Consider the following 21,804-nt stretch of genomic DNA (forward strand, 5'->3'; position numbering starts at 1 on the left):
TCTAGTGTTGTTCAGGCTCAAAACTTAAATACAAGGCTTTGTGATTTCCAAGACCACCATGCCATGCTGCCTCTAATATTACAGTAATGTGCAATAATTTAATGACATTTTCTATGGATAAAGAAATTTTAAATTTTATACTCTTGCAAATAAATAGACAAGCTAATATTTTTACATAGGTATGGATTTTAAACAAGAGGTCCTTTTTTCATGACAGTGAATTACAGTCATGAAATTACAGTCAGAAAATACAATTGATTTTGCAACACTTATTGCATATTGCTAAATTGTTTTTATAAATGTTTGTAACATTATAGTCCCACCAACAATATATTGAGTGCTGATTTCCCTACATTCTACTAATATTATGTATTATTTTTTGGGCTTTGTCATTTTAGTGGATAAAAAGAATCTTAGGGTCAATTATTAGGGAAGTTGATCATTTTTTTATGTGGTCATTGACAGTTTATATTTCCTTCTTTGAAAATCTATGTCCTTGGATCATTGGGAGGTTTTAAAATTTGGTGGGATCTTATATAGATCACAGTTTTGTAGAGATATAGAAGTTTTTTTTTAATAGCTTCTGAATATTAGACCTTTATTAGACAAATAATCTATCCTAATCATTTTTTTCTTTTATTTTTTAGAGGCGTTGCTGTTTGTTGGCCAAAATCCTTTTATCCTTTTGTAGCACAGGCATAGTCACACACCCACCTATACCAGTAGTTTAGTTATAGATGGTGTTTGGGAGTGGTAACTCTTAAACCTAAAACATTTACCTTGTAATAATACAAAAGCAGTAACTTCACAACAAAATAGATGCAAAGCCTGTCTTTCCCCATTTCTCCCTATCAAACTAGAAGGGGCAATAATAGAAGTCCCACAGGCACCTGGGAGACATCCCATTTCTCAGGTTGTAGATGGCAGTAGAGAGCAACAAGCCCTAACTAGCTCAAGGCAAGGCTGCCTAAGAAACAGCTATGTAAGCTGAAAGCTTTCTGGGCCTACTGTCATAGGTTCTTGTTGTCCGTCCCTCCTGTGCTCAGCTTTCTCTCCTGCTTCTCTGGTTTCTTGCAACTCTCAGCCTTGCAATCAGAGAGAGGGAGAGGGAAGGAGGGACAGACAGACCTCCAGTTACTTGATTTAATGTTTCTCAGTTATAACCTTAAAAAAATTTTTTTTTAATTACATGCATGTGAACTGAGAGTATACTGCCCTGCAGTCATCCTTCCTGCAGCCATTTCTCTGCCTTCAAACAGTTCCTTTCAGTATATTCATCTGAGGGACAGTTCTCATTTTCATCCTGAAAGATTGTGTTTCACAAGTTGATTTTATCAGTTTTCCTTACACACACACACAAAATTTTTTTGGTTCTTTTCAACCGCAAAATGTTTACATGTACAAATAACAATGTGTAAGAATTAAAATTTAGTTATTATAGCTATATATTAAAAATATGTGGCCGCCAGGAATCAACAATTCAGGTTGATTCCATAATTAAATCAGACCCAAGTCAGCATCGGGTTGAGGAGTTTATTTACAATCAGGTAGGTAAAGTAGGGATAAAGAGAAAAGGGAGGTTAGAAGTCTAATCAAATGAAGCTGTAAGCCACAAGGCCCAACAGCCAGATAGGTAGAGTTTAGAATTGGCCCAGCTAGGCCAAGGAAGCCAGCCTAACTTACCCACGTGACAATATAGAGTGTAAGCTGTCTGTGGTCTCAGGAGATGCTTCTTCCTCCAGTTCCAGACGGCAACTGCCCCCACAGGAAGTTCACTCACTTACTTAAAGAGATCGTGTCTTTCATCACTTCCTGTGGTCCACCTCTAATTCAAATGGACAAATGGCAGTTTCTACATTGATTTGGACTGCCCAAAGGGCAGTCCCTTATTCTTGATTTGTTACTTATTGTCACGTGTGGGTAACTCATCTCCCCTCCCCACTAAGGGAGGTGGGAGTGACATCATTAGCACGCCTGGGTTGAGTAGATTTTTGACTATTAATGGGATCTGGCTAATTCTATTTACACAAATGCCTTACACTTGTATTATCAAGCCTATCATTTTTTGTCTCCAATAATTTCATCTATGTATTTATTGATAATGTTCCTCCCCACCATTGTCAGATCAAATATAGTTTCTTTCTTGTGGTTATTTTGGTCTATTTATATCTAGGTCTTTAGTTGTTAGATATCTTTTAACTTCAGTTATTCTCTCTGATGTCAGGCCAGATACTTTGTCCACTGTGCCACCCAGCTGCCCTTAGTTATTCTCTCCAAAGATAATGTACCCATTATTAGTCTCATATGTTATTGACCCACCCTGAACTAGTCTAAACAAAGTTTCTCTGTCTTATGTTAATTTTTTTTTAATGTGGTCTTTTTAATATGGTTTCCCCTTTATGAAAGAAACTTTGCTTTTGGAATACATTGTTTCCTCGTTTATTTCTATCTCCAATTTTCCTCCTTTTTGTTTTCTGGAATATTTAATAAGTTAGCCAACTCGGTATATTTTGTAGGCCTGCACATTGTTAACAACTAGTTTGTCATGATAAGAAAATTGTGAATTAATTTTAAATGTTCATCTTTTTTTACTTCAAATCAACTTTTGTTTCAGTATTTCCGTGAAATTCATATATCTTTTTGTAAACTTTTCAAAATTAAAATACTTCCCAAATGTCCATCTCTCTCAGTCTTTATACAGTAGACTTCATTCTTCAAACCAAATTTTTCTTGAGTTGGTTTAATTCATGTCCATGTGATCAAATTTTGGGTGTGTAATCCATTTCTATTACATTCCTTGAACTCATTAAAAAATTCTCCTGTAATTCTAACTTGGTTAAGTAATTTTTATGCTTCTGGCATCCTATAGTATTTTTTCTTTATCATTTTAAGAGTTTAATTATGATGTGTTAGATCCTGGATCTTTCCCCATTGGAGTCTTGTGGATTTTTCTTATTTGTAGTCTTTTCCCTCACTGCTTCTACAAAGAAACTCTGGATAATTTTCTGAAATATTGCATTTATACTGTTTTTCTAAATTTTCTGCGACATCATCCCTCAGATTTTTGCTTCTTTGCCCAACTTCCATGTATTTTGAATCTGGATGTGTTCTTGTTTAGATAATTCAAATATTTTCTGGACCTGCATTTCCAGTGCATCACTTTTTACTTTCCTAAGGTCACATTTGAATCCAGGACCTCCTATTTCTAGACCTGACTCTGAATCCACTGAGCCTCCTAGCTCCCCATCCTCCCCCCAGCCCCAGCAGTACATATTATAAGAATAGAACTGGAAACAAAGTTGGTGTCCATCAAACTAAAGAATGGTTAAATAAATTGTACTATAAATGTTCTATATTAGTTATTTCGGGGGGGGGGGGTGACAAGGGAAGGTGTTACATGTTGATTTAATTCATTATTTCCTTCCTATCTTTTATCCCTAGTTTAATTTCTTTATGGGGATTTTTTCACTTCAGGATTCTTAATTTGATCTTTTAAACTACTTAGCCCATTAATTCTTGCTTAATTTTTTTAAATGTCATTTATCTTTTTGAAGACACATTTCAGATACATTGTTTCTTTTTCCACTTGCATCACTTCTATTACTTTAGTTTTAATTCTCAACAAACATAATTACAAATCCATTACATAGAGCTCATTCCTTTCAGTAGTACCAACATTGCCTTGCTTATCTGTTTCTCCCCAGAAGACCCTCTCTGGTTTCCTGTCTATTTTTTAAATGTTTTATTGAAGTGCTTTTCTTATTTTGCCTTTTTTTGGCATCACTTTCACCATGCTCACTACCATACAAGCCCCCCCTTATAACAAAAGTATATATTCATATTCAAATATAAATATTCATGCAAAACAAATTTGTGTTGTAATGGTTGTGTCTAAAAATGTTCCTAGTAATGGTAATAGCTTGGTCAAAGGGTTTGTGCAGTTCAGTGACTTTGAATATAATTCCACATTGCCTCCCAGAATGATTGAACAAATTCATTCCTCTGTCATTTGTACGTTAGTATTCCTGTCTTTTCTTAGCCCTTCCAACTGTTCACAGTATTTTTAAACTATATAAACACTTTTCTTAATATTTATCACTTATTTAGGTTGCTTTTAATTTTCTTGTGTGGCTTTTCTTAAGCCCTTTCTTGTTTGAGTTGGATGGGAGCGGTTGGTTGTTTTTTTAAAAAGCAAGAGCTTGGCTTTCTCTGAACTTTCACTCATCATCTCATCTGGAAAACTAATTAAAAAATATTCTTGGTTAGATCAGCAAACCTCTAGGCAAGTATGTTCATCTTAGCCATCATAAGCTGTATGTCTAGCAAAAATGCTTATTATTTCCATATCTTCTTAAAGGCCCAAAAAGTCAAATCCCATTTTCTGACACAAATTAACCTGCCATTCACCTTTCAGATTCTACTTTTCTAAAGACACTGGTGAAAGAACCAGAGATCACACCATAGAAATTTTGTTTGAGGAATCTGAGGATGTCTAGCCTAGATAAAAATATGTAAGCATATGGTGGAGGAAGAGAGAGGTTGGAGAAAGAATGTTGCCTATCTTCAGATGTTTGAAGAGCTGCCATGTAGAAGACAGATTAGACTTTTTCCTCTTAGACTTAATGGAAGAGTTGGGAGTAAAGCAGATTTATTCTTGATGTAAAGGTAAGAATACCAAACAAAGAGTCATCTAAATCTGTAATAGGTTGCCTCAGAAAGCACTGAATATGTTCTCTTCAATCTAGATTTTATTGTAGAGGGGATTCTTGACAAGTAAGTTTGGAAGAAGTGGCCTTTGAGGACCTACCCAGTTCTGAAATGCTGTAATTTGCCAGCATTGTGAAAACATGCATGACCTATACGTCCAGATCATTTCATTTCCTGCCCAGAACTTGTAATTCTTAGGGATTCTTTCTCTCTCCCCCTCTGTCCATTCAATTGTTCTTTCTAAATTGGAATCCTTTTATCAGTAAATCATGTAACAAGCATTAGGTGCCTATATGCCATTTCCATCCTCCACAGATGCCTACCCAACAATGGAGGATTTTTTTTTCCCCCTAAAACCCTTACCTTCCATCTTGGAGTCAATACTGTATATTGGCTCCAAGGCAGAAGGGTGGTAAGGGTAGGCAATGGGGGTCAAGTGACTTGCCCAGGGTCACACAGCTAGGAAGTGGCTGAGGCCAGACTTGAACCTAGGACCTCCCGTCTCTAGACCTGGTTCTCAATCCACTGAGCTACCCAGCTGCCCCCGACAGTGGAGGATTCTGAGAAAAGGGAAGACGCTGCCGGGACAACAGTGACATATTCAATGCGTCAGAGTGAGAAAACGAAGTTCTCTCTGAAGTTTGCTGAGGAAGGCCATTGCTTCATGGAAGAAGTGACTTCTGAGTTTTCGTGTACCTCCTTGATACTCTCCTTCATTTCCACATGAATCAAAAGAAATTTCAGTAGTGATCATCAGGTCTGAGAAATCTCAGTGGCTTTCTTTTTTTAATTTTCTTTTTTCTTTTTTTAAACCCTTACTTTCTATCTTAGAATCAATACTGTGTATTGGTGCCAAAGTAGAAGAGTGGTAAGGGCTAGGCAATGGGGGTCAAGTGACTTGTCCAAGGTCACACAGTTAGGAAGTATCTGAGGCCAGATTTGAATCCAGGGCCTCCTGGCTCTAGGCCTGGCTCTCAGTCCACTGAGCCACCCATTTGCCTCCTCAGGTGGCTTTCTTAAATATTCCTGTTAATGCCTTAGGAAGGCAGCATTGATCTACTAATCGAACATTGTAGGTGAGCGCACTACTTTCACTTTATTACCCTACAAAGATTCACTAATGACAAATATCTCTATACTGTGACTACTATAGAAAGGCTTATAGCAATGGTTCTCAAAGTAGAATTTAGAGACCCTGGAGAGTCCTTGAGCCCCTTAAGAGGATCCATGATAGCAAAACCATTTTTGTAATAGTACTTGCCTATTAAAATACTCCCATTTCCATCTACATATCTTTGTGCAGCCTGATTTTCTTCCTATACTTCAACTAAAACAACATATTGCAACAGATTGAATGCAGAAGCAGATGGGAGAATCTAGTTGTTTTCTGTGAAGCCAGACTTTAAGTAAACTATGTAAAGCAATATCACTTTTCTCAAAAATTTTTGTAGTTGTTTTGGAAAAGTTATTTCTTAGTTTTAAAAAGTTATATGTGTTAACCTGTAATGGATTTCTTGTCTTTTAAATGAATTAATAAATATTTAAAGAATCTATTTTAGTTCCTAATACAGTAAATACTGATAGCTATAACCCACATAAGCAAAAACTCTGGCATCCTCAATAATTTTGTAAGAGTGCAAAGACGACCACAAATTTTTTTTAAATTTAGAACATTTTTTCCATGATTCATGATTCCCCACCCCTCCTCTTTCCTCCCCACTCCCAAAGCTGGCAAGCAGTTCCACTGGGTTATACATGTATCATTGTTCAAAACCTATTTCCATGTTCATATTTGCAGTAGAGTGATCTTTTAACATCAAAACCCTAATTATATCCCTATCCAATTAAGTGATTGATCATGTTTTTCTTCTGCATTTCTCTTCCCACAATTCTTTCTCTGGATGTAGATAGCATTCTTTCTCATAAGATCCTCTGGACTGTCCTGGGTCATTGTATTGCTGCTAGTAGAAAAGTCTATTGCATTTGATTGTGCCATAAGGTATCAGTCTCTGTGTATAAGGTTCTCCTGGTTCTGCTCCTTTCACTCTGCATCAATTCCTAGAGGTCATTCCAGTTCATATGGAATTCCTCCAGTTCATTATTACTTTCAGCACAAGAGTATTCCATCACCATCAGATACCACAATTTATTCAGCCATTCCCCAGTTGATGGACACCCTTTTGTTTTCCAATTTTTTTTACCACCACAAAGAGCACAGCTATAAATATTTTTGTACAGGTCTTTTTCCTTATTTTCTCTTTGGGGTACAAAACAACAGAAGTATGGCTAGGTCAAAGCCCTTTTAAAGCCCTTTGGGCATAGTTCCAAAATGCCCTCCAGAATGGTTGGACCAATTCACAACTCTACCAACAGTGTATTAGAGTCCCAATTTTACCACATCCCCTCCAATATTTATCACTTTCCTTTGCTGCCATATTGGCCAGTCTGCTAGGTATAAGGTGGTACCTCAGAGTTGTTTTAATTTGCATTTCTCTAATCAGGAAGAAACCACAAAATTTTTAAGGATGTAAAGAGTTTTGAGACCAAAAAACTTGAGAATCGCTAGAGGAAAAACAGTTACTCTATTCACCTTCTCCCACCCTAGCCTAATGCCTCCATATAGGTGGTTTTTGTTGTTGTTGCTTTAATTTCATGCAGTGTAGCTCTTTATTCCAGTTTGGTTTTTAGTCACATACATGTTATTATACAGTAATGAAAATAATCAAAAAGAATAAGAAAATAAATAAGATGGCCTGGTTTACAACCCAAAACTGGTTTGTGTGAAGCTGTTAAGCAAAAAGACCCAACGGAACATTTTGTGAATTAAATGGTTTATATAAGTGAGAAATGTTAGATTTCACAGTTTACTTATCTAGTCTTTAGCAGTTTCCTAAAATGTAGATAATAATGCATTTGACTGATTCCTGTTTGGGAAATCTAAAGGAAAAAAGTCCATTTTTCTATTCCAGGTCAGCAGAGAAACAGACAGACAGTTAGGTCTGTGGACATGGGGGAAGGAGCTTGACCATGAGTGTGCTGCAAAACATTCAAATACCCGTGTACTGGACTGAAGGACAGGATGAGGTCCCAGGCCTGTACTTGAGTGTGACATTTTGCAGGGTTCAGGAATAGGTGCACCCAGGTAGTTTATCTCCTACTACCCAGTTCCAGGTCACAGATTCAGAGTGGATTAAGGAAGGTAAGGAGTGGTTATAGACCCCATGCCTTGTACCATGTAAGGAAGAAATTCAGAAGCAGCAGCAGCAGCAGCAAAATAGCTCTTGACCCTATGAGCAGTTTGATTTCAGTCTAATTTTAGCCCCAGCTGAAGCCTGCAGAAGAACCAGGGCACAAATCCCAGACTCAAAGGAAGCCTCCATTTCTGTCATTTTGTGCCAGCAGAGCTAATAGTAACTGAATCCAAAAGCCATCTATAAAAAGTAATGAAGGTTATGGTTTCATAGGAACTTGGGATGACTTTTATGTACTGATGTTGAGTAAACAAGGCCAAGAGAACAATTTCTAAAAAAAAAACACCAATATGGTAAAAACAAAACAGCATTAGGAACTCAAAACAGTGTAATGACCAACCACAATTCCAAGGAGCTCATGATGAAACATGCTACCCACCTTCTGATAGAAAAACTGAGTGCAAAATGGAATTGAAAGATTGAACTATATATATATGTGTGTTACATATGTGTTTCTTTTAGACATGGCTAATACAGAAATTTGTTTTGCTTGACTACATGTTTGTACATCAAGGGTTTTATTTGCTTTTCATTCTCACTTCAGCGTTTGGGAAGGATAAATTTTTCTGATTTTTAAAAAATAAAATTTAATTTAAAAATAAAATATTGTACTTAGAATTAGGAAATACAGACCCTAATTCCAGCTCTGATTCCTACTGGCTATATGACTGGGCAAAGTGACAACCTCTAGGCATCAGTTTGCAGCACCTCATAAATGTGAGTTGGTCTTCTTAGTTGCTCAGATATCACAGTTAAGAATTCTCTTAGTTTATCCTCACTTTTAGATAGGTTTCAACTTCTTGTTAACCATTTTTGTTCTGTCCTTTCCAATCTAAAGGTAATTCTCTTTTGTAGGAAAAAGGAAAACTAGAGAAAAGTGGTTCTGTCTTCTTGTAGTTGTCCATTTTTATCTTCATCCCATCTTGACCACCTTTGCTATTTCTATGGACTCAATATAGTTTTTAAAACCCTTTTTGTGCTGCTTAGCATCTATCACTAGCCTCAGGTCATTCTGAATTCTAGTACATCTGACACTGACCTTATGGGTTCTGTTCTGCTCATTTGTGTGTGTACTCAGTTAAACTGCCTTTATTTCTAATTTTTAGATATAGCCTTTAAAAAATTAGTATTGGTTAAATACAATTTCCCGAGTATCTACTTTAGACACTTTACACTCTTCTCTTTTTTTCTCTCAAAATAGAATCATTGTCATCAGAATTTAGTTCTTCATTTCTCTTTTCACTTTTTAAAATCCATGTCATGCCTACAATTTCTCTGCCCCCTATATCTCACCCCTGTTTAAGAGCTAGACCCCTTATAGTCAATACATAATATGCAAACATTTTACCATTATATATCATATTTTGCACTTCTCATTCATAAATAGATGACATACACATACCTAATGTGTATCTGTCTGTTTATGTATGACTGTTCCACTGAATGTGTCACCTCCTCCCCTATTCCCAAGGCCAAGGAGTGGAACTGCAACATGAATGTGTTGTTTCAGGTGTTGGTGACTTTCACGGATGTGACTGTAAATTTCACCCATGAGGAATGGAGTCTTCTAAACCCTGCTCAAAGGGGTCTTTACAGGGACGTGATGCTGGAGAATTATGAGAATATAGTCTCACTGGGTAAGGTCTCTCCCCAATCACATCTGAGGTTCTTGGCTTCTACTATACTGAATGAACATAAAATATGGAAGGCACATTTGGTTTTGGGTTCTGTTTCTAGCATCAGAGATCCCTAATTCCATCTGAATTCAGACAGGATATTTGTCTTCCCCAGCCACAGGCCTGATCTTGCTAGGCATCTTCCTTAACTCTCCCCGAACTTGTATCTCTTTCTCTAAATTCTCTTTAGGAACCCAGGCCCAGGACCCTAAGGTCTAACCTGGATATTTGCCTAGAGTGCTCCAGCCTGTTTTGGCGTCCCTGGATGTTACCTTTCTCATCCCTTCTGTCCCTTGCAGGGGCTGAGGCTGAGCTTGGGACAACTCTTTGTACCAGACAAACCACCAGGCCCTGTTTCCTTCCTCACAAACAGGGTTTCCAGTGTGTGAACCTGATGTAATCTCCAGTTTGGAGCAAGGGAAAGAAGCATGGGTTTTTGACATGCAAGAAGCTGAAGAGAGAGAGATCATGAGAGGGGACTGCTCAGGTGAGTGAATAAAAACCTTTTAGTCATTAAACACATTTATTTTGTTGCTCTTTATGAAAACTATCTGAGAATTTTAGGGGACTACAAGCTCAGTATGTCAGTATACTGAGAATCTAAAAACACTGATGTATTATTCTTAAGCCACATTAACAGAGGAATAGTATAAAGAATTAGGATGATATTAGTTTTGATAGCCATATTCCATAAGTGATCCTGGAAAATAAGATGCATTTAGTATAAGAGTGACCAGGCTGAGAGTCAAGGACATGAGAATTGGTTGAAGAAACAGAGGAGTATTTATCCTGGAGAAAAGACGTGGAGGGGACATAATAGCTTTATGTAAGCATTTTAAGGACTATCATCAGGAAAGGAAGTATATGTATTCTGCTTAACTGTGTTAGTGTTATGTGATCTGCAGGTTTGATGAGCATACCACCTAGAATTTATCCAAGTCATTGATAAAAAAGTTAAACAGCATAGTCAAGCACAGAACTTAAGATACTTCCCTGGGCCCTCCTACAAATTGATACTGAACTGTTGAATCTAGCCAGATAAGAATTCATCAGATTTTAGTACATTTAATCCATATCTTTCCAACTTCTCCAAAAGAATGAGATTTGACATTTTTTCTAAAGTTGGCAAACTAGTTCAAAAACAGAAATCAAATTAGGCTCACACATACTGTTCTTGATTAAGATATATACTAGCTCCTTGTAATCATAGCTTCCCTTTCTAGATGTTCACTAACTATCTCTTTAATGATCAATTCTCAAAATCAAGTTCACTAGACTTATATGTTCCCCACAAATTCCAGTTTTCTGGTCTTGAATCTGTCTGGATAAAGATAGTAAGGTTGATTCTTGGATGACCAACATATAATACCTTTCCAGGCTTCTGCTCCAAACCTTTACATTTTAGTAGGATTCTGCCAGGAACTGCTTTCTGCTGTCTTATTTCTCACAGGCCATGTGGCATTTTGACACTATGATTCTTTTGCTGTATCCTAAGATTGAATTGATATTTTGGGCACTTAACTCACATTGACCTTGTAATCAGTTAAAAACAGGTTTTTTTTTTGTTTGTTTTGGGTTTTTTTGTTTGTTTGTTTTCATATAAACTACTCACACTATTTCCCTTCCTTCTGTAGTTTTAAAAACTTGTTTAATCCAAGCTCAGGTCTTACTCTTTTTATCTATTAAATTTCATATTTTTCACAGCCCTTGGCACTATTTGATACGGAGAGTTCAGTTCTCTTTCCTGAGCCTTGAGTCCAGGCTCTAACATTTATCAGACCTTGGCCTTTGGATACCAAAATTTTCAAATGACAGTTGTAAAAATTAAAAATGATAAAGGCTGGTATAAATATATAAATTAGTATTTTAATTAAAGCCATGTTGATAGATAAAATCATTAGACCATGCGCTTGTAAGCATTCAAAACTGCCGCCACCTCCATTACTCTCTCCTGTTTCCTGGAAGCGCCTACTCGCCAAAGCGCCCACTCCCTCCTAAACCAGGAGATTTAAGCTCTCCCCTGCGTCAAGACGTCGGAGACGGAAATCAGTTGGACCATGTTGGATCACGGGAAATGTAGTTTTATACATTTCCCAAATCCACTTTTTACAATTCCCCGTGAGGTCCGGCAAAAAAAAAGGTTAGTCCTTTTTTCTTCGCTGGACCTGTAAAAATAGACAACTTCTAAATTTTTCAGGAATTTGGGGATAAAGAAATAGATGAACAAATGGTTAAAATTAGACGCATTGACAAAAAAACAATTTGGGGGCTGTCCCCCACTGGTATAACAGTGTACAATTAAAACAATACATACAACTCAATTTCAACTCCCCATAGTTCAATCAACTGCACCCCAAAGTTCAATTTTGGTCTTCATGGTACTGTGAAGGCTTTTCAGACATCTTCATAGTGTCTTCACCAAAACAAGTTCGTCGTCTGGATTCTGGGGAGATGGCAAGGTCCTTATCCTGAAATTATTCTCAAAAGAATTTAAACTTTACATTATAGATTACAAAACATACATTTTCTTCTAAGATTTTATATAATTCCCCGTGAAATTACTCCTAAAAGAGTTAAATAAATATACATATATTTTACATTATCGAATTTTAAAAAACTTAACAGATATCCCCGTGAGGTAAATCTTAAACACACCTTTTTTCTAAAAAAAAAGTATCTCAGGTCAGCTAAGGATGAGTGGCTGAGTCCTGGGGGTTATATGAATTCAATTGGCAAAATAAAAAGAATAAAATTCAAGAAAAAAGAAAAAATTAACTTGTGAAATGTAAAATGTGCAAAAATCTGGGGAAAATAAACTTAGACCTTTGAATGAAGGTCTAATTAAAGTGAATTCAACAGTGTGCAATTACCCATCCAGAGCCAGGACTTAAGGAAAATGTCTCTCTCTGATCTGACTTATCATCAGCTTTTTAGGGAAGTGAGCCAAATAAATAACCAATCTTAGGTGCTTTCTAGGAATCTAAGTCGAGGGGACCCACGTCCTCTAAAGTTTTAGAAAAGACTGGGACTCCAGGACTCAAACCCCAACTTCAAGCCCTAAAGTATTGGCATAGAACTGCAGCAATCCAAGCAGATTTAGTCAGTCAAGTCTCTGACCATGTGCTTTCTTTAGCACTATTAACGGCTTTCATATTCCCTTCTGGAATCAGAGAGGCATTTAAATCACAGTCCTATAGGCTCAGGTATTTGCTGTAGAATCAGAAAAAGGATAAATAATGATTATATATGTACTTCCAGTACAAGATGATAAAAAGGGAAAATCAATTTCTCTAATTAAAAAAAATGTCTTAAAATTCAAAAATATATATATAGCTTAGAACTAGAAGGGTTATGTTACCCAAAAATGAGGTTTTCTGTTGGAGAAAGTGGGTTTTTACAAAATAGCAGATTCACAATGCACATTCAAATAGAGTACCATTATTTCCAATAGCACATTTCAAACAATGATGTTCAAAATTATATGCTTGTTGCAACTTTTAACCCTTGGCAAATGCTGTTATTGCTTCCATAGAAAAGAATATACAGGAGCTCCTTGACTCTCTGTATTTTAAAAAAAATCCTGGATTAGGAATGCTTCTACCCATTTAAGGCAATAATATCTCTTATAATAAAATATATAAAAGCTTTATCCTTTAAGACAACAATTCTTAAGGATTTAAAGTAAAAGTTAAAAAATACCTCTTGTAAAATTACAAGGTAATATTCAAAGCATGGAAAACTTTCAAGGTTCTTTGCAATTACCAAGACAGAATAAATTTTTAAAAGACATGTGCTCTATAAGATGTTCATAGGTGGTACATATAACCGCATTGTTTCTGATAAAGTCAGCTTTAAGTAAATTAGGAAATATAATAACATCATAAGCAGAAACTTCATTAGCGTAAAATGATTCAGTGCAACAGGAAAATCAACGAAATAAGCAAGATTAATTTACAAAACTAATTAACAATATACAGTAAGATACAGTCTTTTTAAAACAGAATTAAAGCTCATTCAGTTCCGAGGTTTTAAAAAGTTCACCCCTGGTTTCAATTTAAGGTTCTTTTGATTGAGTTCTGCTGAGTTTAAGGAGTTTTTTAAAGTTCAAAGTTCTGAGCAGGTATGGGGGTGAATATTTCTTCCCCTGAGTTCAGTTTTCAATCACAATCAAGTCTGAATAGGCCATTCGGCCCCATTAAGGGTAAATGCTAGGTCCACGTGGTGTCGGGTCATTGTAGAAAATCCCACCTGTAGAGCTTGTGTGGGTGGCTAAATTAGGTCTGTAGAGAAACACGTGGAAGGCTAGAAATGTCTCCTATAAGAAAGTAGAGAGAAAGGGGAATATACCCAAATGGTTTGCATCAGAGCTGAAGCAGTCTCTGGAGGTCTCGATCTCAGCAAAGGCGGCAGGTCATCGCTGTTGGGGCTCGGGGTTCTGGAGTGGAATTAGCAGGATCAGCAGCACCAGAGGCAAGAAAAGCCTCCCAGGAAAGTCACAGGGACTGGAACGATGGTGTAGGCTTGTAGTCAGGAGATCAGCAGCAGAGAGCACACTGGCTGGGCTCCGGCATTCTATCAGAGCCAGCAAGGGCCACCAGGCCCGGGGCATTGAGCAAAATAATTAGCAGCCCAGCGGCAATTAAAACCATTGTCTCTCTTCCCCGTAAAACAGCCTCTAGGCTGGGAAAAATCGGGAGAGGACTGGGCAAGGAAAAAAATCGCTTCTGAGACTCTGGGTCCCAGAGCCGCATGGCTTCTTCTTAGGCTCTCTAGAAAATTGAGAGTTCGAATTACTCCCGTGTGGTTCGCCAAATTATAAAAATGAAAAATGATAAAGGCTGGTATAAATATATAAATTAGTATTTTAATTAAAGCCATGTTGATAGATAAAATCATTAGACCACGCGCTTGTAAGCATTCAAAACTGCCGCCACCTCCATTACTCTCTCCTGTTTCCTGGAAGCGCCTACTCACCAAAGCGCCCACTCCCTCCTAAACCAGGAGATTTAAGCTCTCCCCTGCCTCAAGACGTCGGAGACGGAAATCAGTTGGACCATGTTGGATCACGGGAAATGTAGTTTTATACATTTCCCAAATCCACTTTTTACACAGTAAAACTTGTACAATTTATCTGACAGTTGTGAGAAAAGTGCTTTTTAAACCTTAAATTACTATGTAAACGTTATTGTTATTCACATACTTTATCACTTTTGACAAATATACCTTCTAGATCTTTATCTACATCACGTACTTATTATGTTAAACATTTTAGTTAAGGACAGAAGCTTATAGAAACTTTGTTAGAACCCTCTAGGTAGATTTTTATTAATCCATTAACACTTTTTCAATTAGGATTCTAAATTGTTATAGTTAAAATTAATCTTGGAGACTTATATTTTTAAATTTTTTTTTGTAAAAGAGAGAAAGAAAGCTATAACTAGGTCTTTCTAACTACCATAGTCTCCCAGGTGAGCAGCGTTTTCATGTCCTGAATTCCCAACCAACTCTGGCACATGGTCAAGCCAGACAAATTAAGGCCAGAAAGAGTGAGCTAAAGTTCAGGATGGAAACTGGGCAAAAAAGCCTCCAGTTTCTGCTTGCCCCAGCTCTTATACAGCCCATGATGTTATACCTACTTGAATTTCTGATTAGACAATCTGGGTCATATGTTCTGATTTCCAGGCACCTAACTACACCATGCCACCTGAGGCCTCAGGGACTTCTGCCCTCCCATTCAGGAAGTCAGGGCATTTAGGTGACTGTGGTCTCCCCCTTCACATGACTTGGTTATGAGCTAATGGCTTATATTTTTATGTTAATTTCACCAAAAAATTGGTTTGCTAGCCATTGGGCTATCATCAGTTGGCCTAACTACATATATAGGATGAGACTATTAAAAAGCCTTGCTGAAGTGTCTACAGTACTTCCCTGATGTGTAATTATTTAATTTTATTGATCTAGTAATTATTTAATTTTAAAAAGACAATAGGATTAATTTAGTATGACATAAAATCATAGACTTCTTGATTTGAAAAGAACTTCACAGAGACTGACTACCTATGAATTTCGTTTTAAAGGATATACTTTACAACAATAATGCTGGAAAACGATTGTCTGGCCTCTTCCTTTTTTTTAATATTACTAGGTATTTACCAGTAAATAAATCCTATAAACAATTCATTCATTGGAGAGCCCTGGAGTTAAGCAAAACTAGTCTATCATTTGTCCATATGATAATTTCAAATACTTGTAATTTTCATGTTCCTTTCTAAGATTTCACTAAAATGACTTATTCATATATTATTTGTAAATATCTCACCATATAGTTAGCCTGTACCAGACAAGATTATGTTTATTAATAATCCTCTTAAAATGTGCCAAGAATTTAATACAGTCTTCTATGTATGGTCAGTGTACTTGATAGGTAAATTTAGGCATGTCTCTTAATTCCTAAGGGGCTCAGTTGCCTTTTCAGTAAAATGAGAGATTTTGAGCTAGTTTAGTTGCTATCTAAGTTACTATTCATCTTATTATCCCTCTTCCCTATTTATTGTCTATAATAGTCCTACTTATTCCCAGTTCCCAGTTTAGGCTATTCCTCCATCTGTTCATTCTTTCCATTCCAGTGGGACCATACTATCCACAGTAACTTTCTGAGGTATTAGTATCTATTAAACTGCCACTCTGATGGGAAACATCTTTGTCTCAGAGATTGTTCTTTTCCCACACCCTCTTTTCCCTTCCCCAGGAAGAGAGAACAAGTAACATTTGTATTTTTTTAATTTGTTTCAGGTTGTGAGACCAAGACTGAGAACGAGGAGCTGTTGATAAAGCAGGAGATTTCTGAAGAAGTGGATTCCCAGAATATGATACTGGAAAGAATCATAGGGGATGTTCCCCATAGCCCTAAATATAGAGAAGCCTGTGAATCTGAAGACAGGTCAAACGATGATTTACAGTCTTCTACAGGTAAATTCCTTTCTCACAAGAGACAGTTGAGGTCAATGACAGTGATGGATCAAAATCCACCTGAAGAAGAGAAAGACCAGAAATATAATGAATTTGGAAGAAACCTCAATTTGAATTCTAACCCTGTTAGAATTTCCTCAAGAGAGAAACCCCAACAATATGATAACATGGATCAAAAATCCAAACAGAATTCAGACCTAATTATGCATCAGAAAAATCATACAGAAGGGAAAACCTATAAACCTAGAATATATGGAAAACATTTAAGGCAGAGTTCAACTTACGTCAAGCGTCAGAGAAAACGCACAGATAAAGTCTATAAATGTAATGAATGTGGGAAAGCCTTCAAACAGAGTTCAAGCCTCATTAGACACCAGAGGATTCACACAGGAGAAAAACCCTATGAATGTAATGAATGTGGAAAAACATTCATTGCATCCTCGAATCTTATTCAGCATCAGAGGGTTCATACTGGAGAAAAACCATATGAGTGTAATGATTGTGGAAAATCCTTCAGCCAGGGGTCAAGCCTAATTCGCCATCAGAGAATTCACACTGGGGAAAAACCATATGAGTGTAGTGAATGTGGGAAAGCTTTTAATGTCTCCTCAAACCTAATTCAACATCAAAAAATTCACACTGGAGAGAAACCCTATTCATGTAAGGAATGTGGAAAAACTTTTATCCTAAATTCTTATCTTATTAATCATCAGAGAGTTCATAGTGGAGACAAATCCTTTGAGTGTAATGAATGTGGGAAAGCCTTCAGTGACCGTACATCTCTTATTTATCACCAGAGAATTCATACTGGGGAGAAACCCTATGAGTGTAACAAATGTGGGAAAGCCTTCAGTTTGAGTTCAGGCCTCATTAAACATTTAAGAATTCATACAGGAGAAAAACCTTATGAGTGTTATGAATGTGGGAAAATCTTCAGGGCTTATTCAAACCTTATTCAGCATCAGAGAATTCACACAGGTGAGAAACCTTATGAATGTAAAGAATGTGGAAAGACTTTCATTCTGAGCTCATACCTCATTAGACATCAGAAAATTCATATCTCTTGAATGTAATAAATATGGAGAAAAACTAGTATGAGGGCATCTAGGATTCAAGATCAGAGAATTAATGCTGGAAACAAAGCACAAGGATTAATGATTATGTTACCGTCTTTGTCCAGCACTCCAGCTTTATTCAATATCAGAGAAGAGAAACCTTGTGACTACTCTTTCAAGTCATAATTTTAGTTTGTCAAATTCTCTTCTAAAGGTGATATTCTTGCCTCTCAAACACTATTCATGTCATTGATTTATGCCTTCACCAGTGGTGTATGGTAGCAGTCACCTGAACTTGAAAACAAGGTGAATAGTTTACCTGACCTTCAAAGAATACTCCTGCTCAAGTTGCTATGCATTCCATTCCCGCACCTAGGGCAGTGCATTACACATAGTAGGCATTTAATAAATGTGTTGAATTTTGCATAATCAAAGTTAACCTCCAAACTATCTTATATTGGTAATGTGTTTTTATTAATTCAGTTAAATTAAGTAACTTTAAGCAAATACTGCATTTTAATTTGGTAAGAATTTAGAGAAAACTTTATAAAAAGTTTTTAAAACATCAACCAACATGAACATTTCCTTATAAAAAGAAAAAAGATTGTATATGATAACTATGAATCTCTGATGCAATTTGTTTTTTAAAGATTAAATTTTACATGTTATTTCCAACACTATCTTATCTTATTTGAACTTCTTTCTGTTTTCTTTCATGCAATTTTGAAATGTTTCATTAACTTTCTATTTTTTTGGTAACTCCCATCACTTCACCTTCCACTGCCTCCATAATTATCCCCCTCCAAAAAAATAACCCTTCCTTATAACAAATATATATCCACATACTCACCATGCATGTCTAGAAACACGTTATTCTGTGCCTCTAGTTCATTGCCTCTCTCCTAAGAGGTAGGAAGTATGATTCATCATTATTCTTTTAGCCATGGTTGATTATTGTATTGATCATTGTTCTTAGATCTTTCCTAGTTGTTTTTCTTAACAATGTTATAGTCATTGTATCAGTGGTTCTCCTGATTTTATTCATTCATTTATTCATTCAGCATTAGTTCCAAAAAGCCCTCTCAGGTTTCTCAGACTCATTATTTCTAATGGCATAATAGTATTCTATTACATTCAGATGTCATAATTTGGTTAGCCATCTCCCAATTGATGGGCACTCTCTTAGTTTCCAGTTCTTTGTTACTATAAAAAAAGCTGCTATAGAATTTTTTGTATAAATGAGTCCTTTTCCTCTTTCTTTGATTTCCATTGAGTATAGACCTTGTAGTCCTATCACTAAGTCAGAGTATGCAATTTAGTGACCTTTTTTAGTATAGTTCCAAGTAGTTTTTCAGAATGGCTGAACCATTTTACAACCGCACCGATGGTGCATTAGTGTTCTTTTCCAACCACAGACACTCCCAACATTTCTCATTTTTCTTTTCCATCATTGTCAATCCGACAGGTAAGAGGTGGGACTTAAGAGTTGTTTTAATTTACATTTCTGTTTATCCCAGATTTAAAGCTTTTTTTTTCCCCTTTAGGATTAATGAAAGCTTGCTAGAGGAATTTTTTTAAACAACCAGATTCTGAAATATTCAGTTAGGTACCTCTCTCCATTCTCTTATTTTCATTCTTAGACCTATCCCTCCTTTGCCCCTAAATTCAGCTTTAAAGAGTGAGATTAGGTCCTTTCTTCCAATGAAAGTAGATTTTTTTTTTGTATGCTTAAATGATCTAATTGTGAAAATATTTTTTGTCTTAGGGAATGTAGCTAACTTCTTTGAAATCGTTTTGTTTTGAAGCCTTTGCAAGTAGTGACAAGAGATGTCATAGCTACTCCTTTTTGTGGCTGGTAGCTGTTCCCAGCTCTCCATTTCTGGTGACCTCATTTGATGTCACAGAGTAGGCAGTTTCTCTCAGCTGCCAGTTATGACTTCCCTCCCTTAGTTTCTTCTTTTAGCCACCAGATGACTAGACAGAAAGGAAGATTTTAGAACAAGGATTCTTTCTCCTTTAACCTCTCCCAAAGTTTGCTTTCTTTCTCTCCATACAGAAGAAGGAAGAGGAGGAAGATATAACTGTCTCTTGATGGTGGGAACATAGATTCTCTTGTCCTGCCTCTTTCAACAGTAGATGGTCTTTTCCTGTTTTCCTTATTTTAAAAGATTACTGTGTTCCTACTTCCTGCCTTCTAGCTAGGCATAGTTTAATTTACATTCCAGGTAGATATGGATGCTTGTGCAGCTATATATTTTATAGTGTAGTCATTTGTTCTATGTAGATGAAGTGCCTGGCACTTTATTGGTTAATTCATGAAATTGATGTGGATTTGTGTGCTAAAATTGTTCTCATTCATTAAAAAGTAATGATTTGTTTTTCAAATAGACTTCTGTTTTCCAGATTCATTACTCTTTCTCCTGTGTATTCATTGACCTGTATGAGGTACTTCTCCCACAGCTCCCAGGACTCATGGCCATAGAATACCTTTCTTGGTGGGAGAGGTTTGACAGGGGGGCAGGATGGACTACATCCAAATTCTCTTTTAGTTCCAATGATCACCAACACTAGAAAAAATTATGACTTCTGAATGAGTTGAAGAGCCAAATATAGGCATATAGATCTGGTTTTTTATTTCATAAAAATTATCTAAAACCAAAAGCAAATTTTATATGCAATGGGGATATACTATAAACTTTCCCTATAAATACAGTAATAAAGCAAGGATGCCCACTCACCACTATTTTTATATAGTTTTGGAAATGCTAACAATAAAATGAGGAAGGAGTTAAAGCCATGAAGATAAATAGAAAGGAAATAAAATTATTCTTATTTTTTGATGACAGGAAACCCTATGGAATCAACAAAAATACTAATTGGGACAATAGAAACCCTCAAAAAAGCAAAAGCTTTTCTATAATAACAAAATCCAAGAAACAACAATAGAAAAGGAAATCTCGGGGCAGCTTCATGGCTCAGTGGATTGAGAGTCAGTTCTAGAGATGGGAGGTCCTGGGTTCAAATGTAGACAGACTTCCTAGCTGTGTGACCCTGGGCAAGGACTTACCACTCCTCTGCCTTGGAACCAATACACAGTAATGATTTTTTTTTTAATCAGGCAAAACACTTCCATATTGGTCATTGTCATAAGAGTACACTCTTACAAAACCAAAATCTCAAAATTAATCCAAAAATACACTGATTTGAAAGAGAGTATGCTTTGATCCACATCCATCTAACTAACAATTCTTTCTCTGGAGATAGCATTCCCTGTCACATCTTTCAGGGCTGACCCAGATCATTCATTGCTGAGAGTAGCCAAGTTTTCACAGTTGATTATCAAACTATGTTACTGTTACTGTGTACAATGTTCTCCCAGTTCTGCTTATTTCACTCTGCATCAGTTCATGCAGATTTTTCTGAAATCATCTTGGCTTATCATTTTTTATAGCCATGGTAATGATTCCCAACTCTGAAGGTAAGAGTTTTAAAAAAAAAAAGGAAAGGAAATCTCATTCTAAATGACTATGAAATAGATAAAATACCCAGGGAGCAGTCTACCAAAGCCTACAAAATACTTGTATAGATTTAATTACAAAGTGTTTCTTAAATTAAGAACTTTAAAAACTAGAGAAATGTTCAATGCTCATGACTGGATCATAATATAATAAAAGGGACAGTACTATTAAAGTTAATTTATACTTTTAATGTAGCTGCAAATTATCAGATACTTCATAGAAATTGATAAAAGAAATTTGGAAAACTATGGAAAATTATAAAAAAGAGGTAGGGACAAAGGGGGAATAGCATTTCTAGACCAAATTAAATGACAAAGCAACAGTCATCAAAACCACCTTGAGCTTATTAAAAAATAAATCATTGGAACAGAATGAACTATGGAGAATCTGAAACAATGGAACTCAATAAGCCAAAAAATTCCCTATTTGATAAAAACTGGGAAAATTGTGGAGTCTGACAGAATATTCTACAACACATTTTAAATCCATGTGTAACCTTAACATTAAAGATCACACTATTTTTAAAAAATTAGAAGAAAAGCAGATCATACATTTCACTGATTTAGGCAGGAAATATATTCTTAACCCAATAAAAGATGCAGGAAATTACAAAAGATAAAGTAATTGA

The 21,804-nt window shown here is 36.2% G+C and overlaps 1 protein-coding gene across 1 annotated transcript in view; it reads left to right on the plus strand.

Moving 5' to 3' along the window:
• The first annotated feature begins 9,740 nt into the window (after positions 1 to 9,740).
• LOC123256144 (zinc finger protein 260-like) overlaps positions 9,741 to 21,804 on the plus strand; it is a 36,284-nt gene continuing 24,220 nt past the window's right edge. The window contains exons 1-2 of the mRNA XM_044684832.1: positions 9,741 to 10,121; positions 16,427 to 17,661. Coding sequence (XP_044540767.1) covers positions 10,076 to 10,121; positions 16,427 to 17,661 — 1,281 coding nt within the window. The 5' untranslated portion in view covers positions 9,741 to 10,075. The remainder of the gene's footprint in view (positions 10,122 to 16,426; positions 17,662 to 21,804) is intronic.

Source organism: Gracilinanus agilis, chromosome 1 (genome assembly GCF_016433145.1).
Source record: "Gracilinanus agilis isolate LMUSP501 chromosome 1, AgileGrace, whole genome shotgun sequence".
Lineage (NCBI taxonomy): Eukaryota > Metazoa > Chordata > Mammalia > Didelphimorphia > Didelphidae > Gracilinanus > Gracilinanus agilis.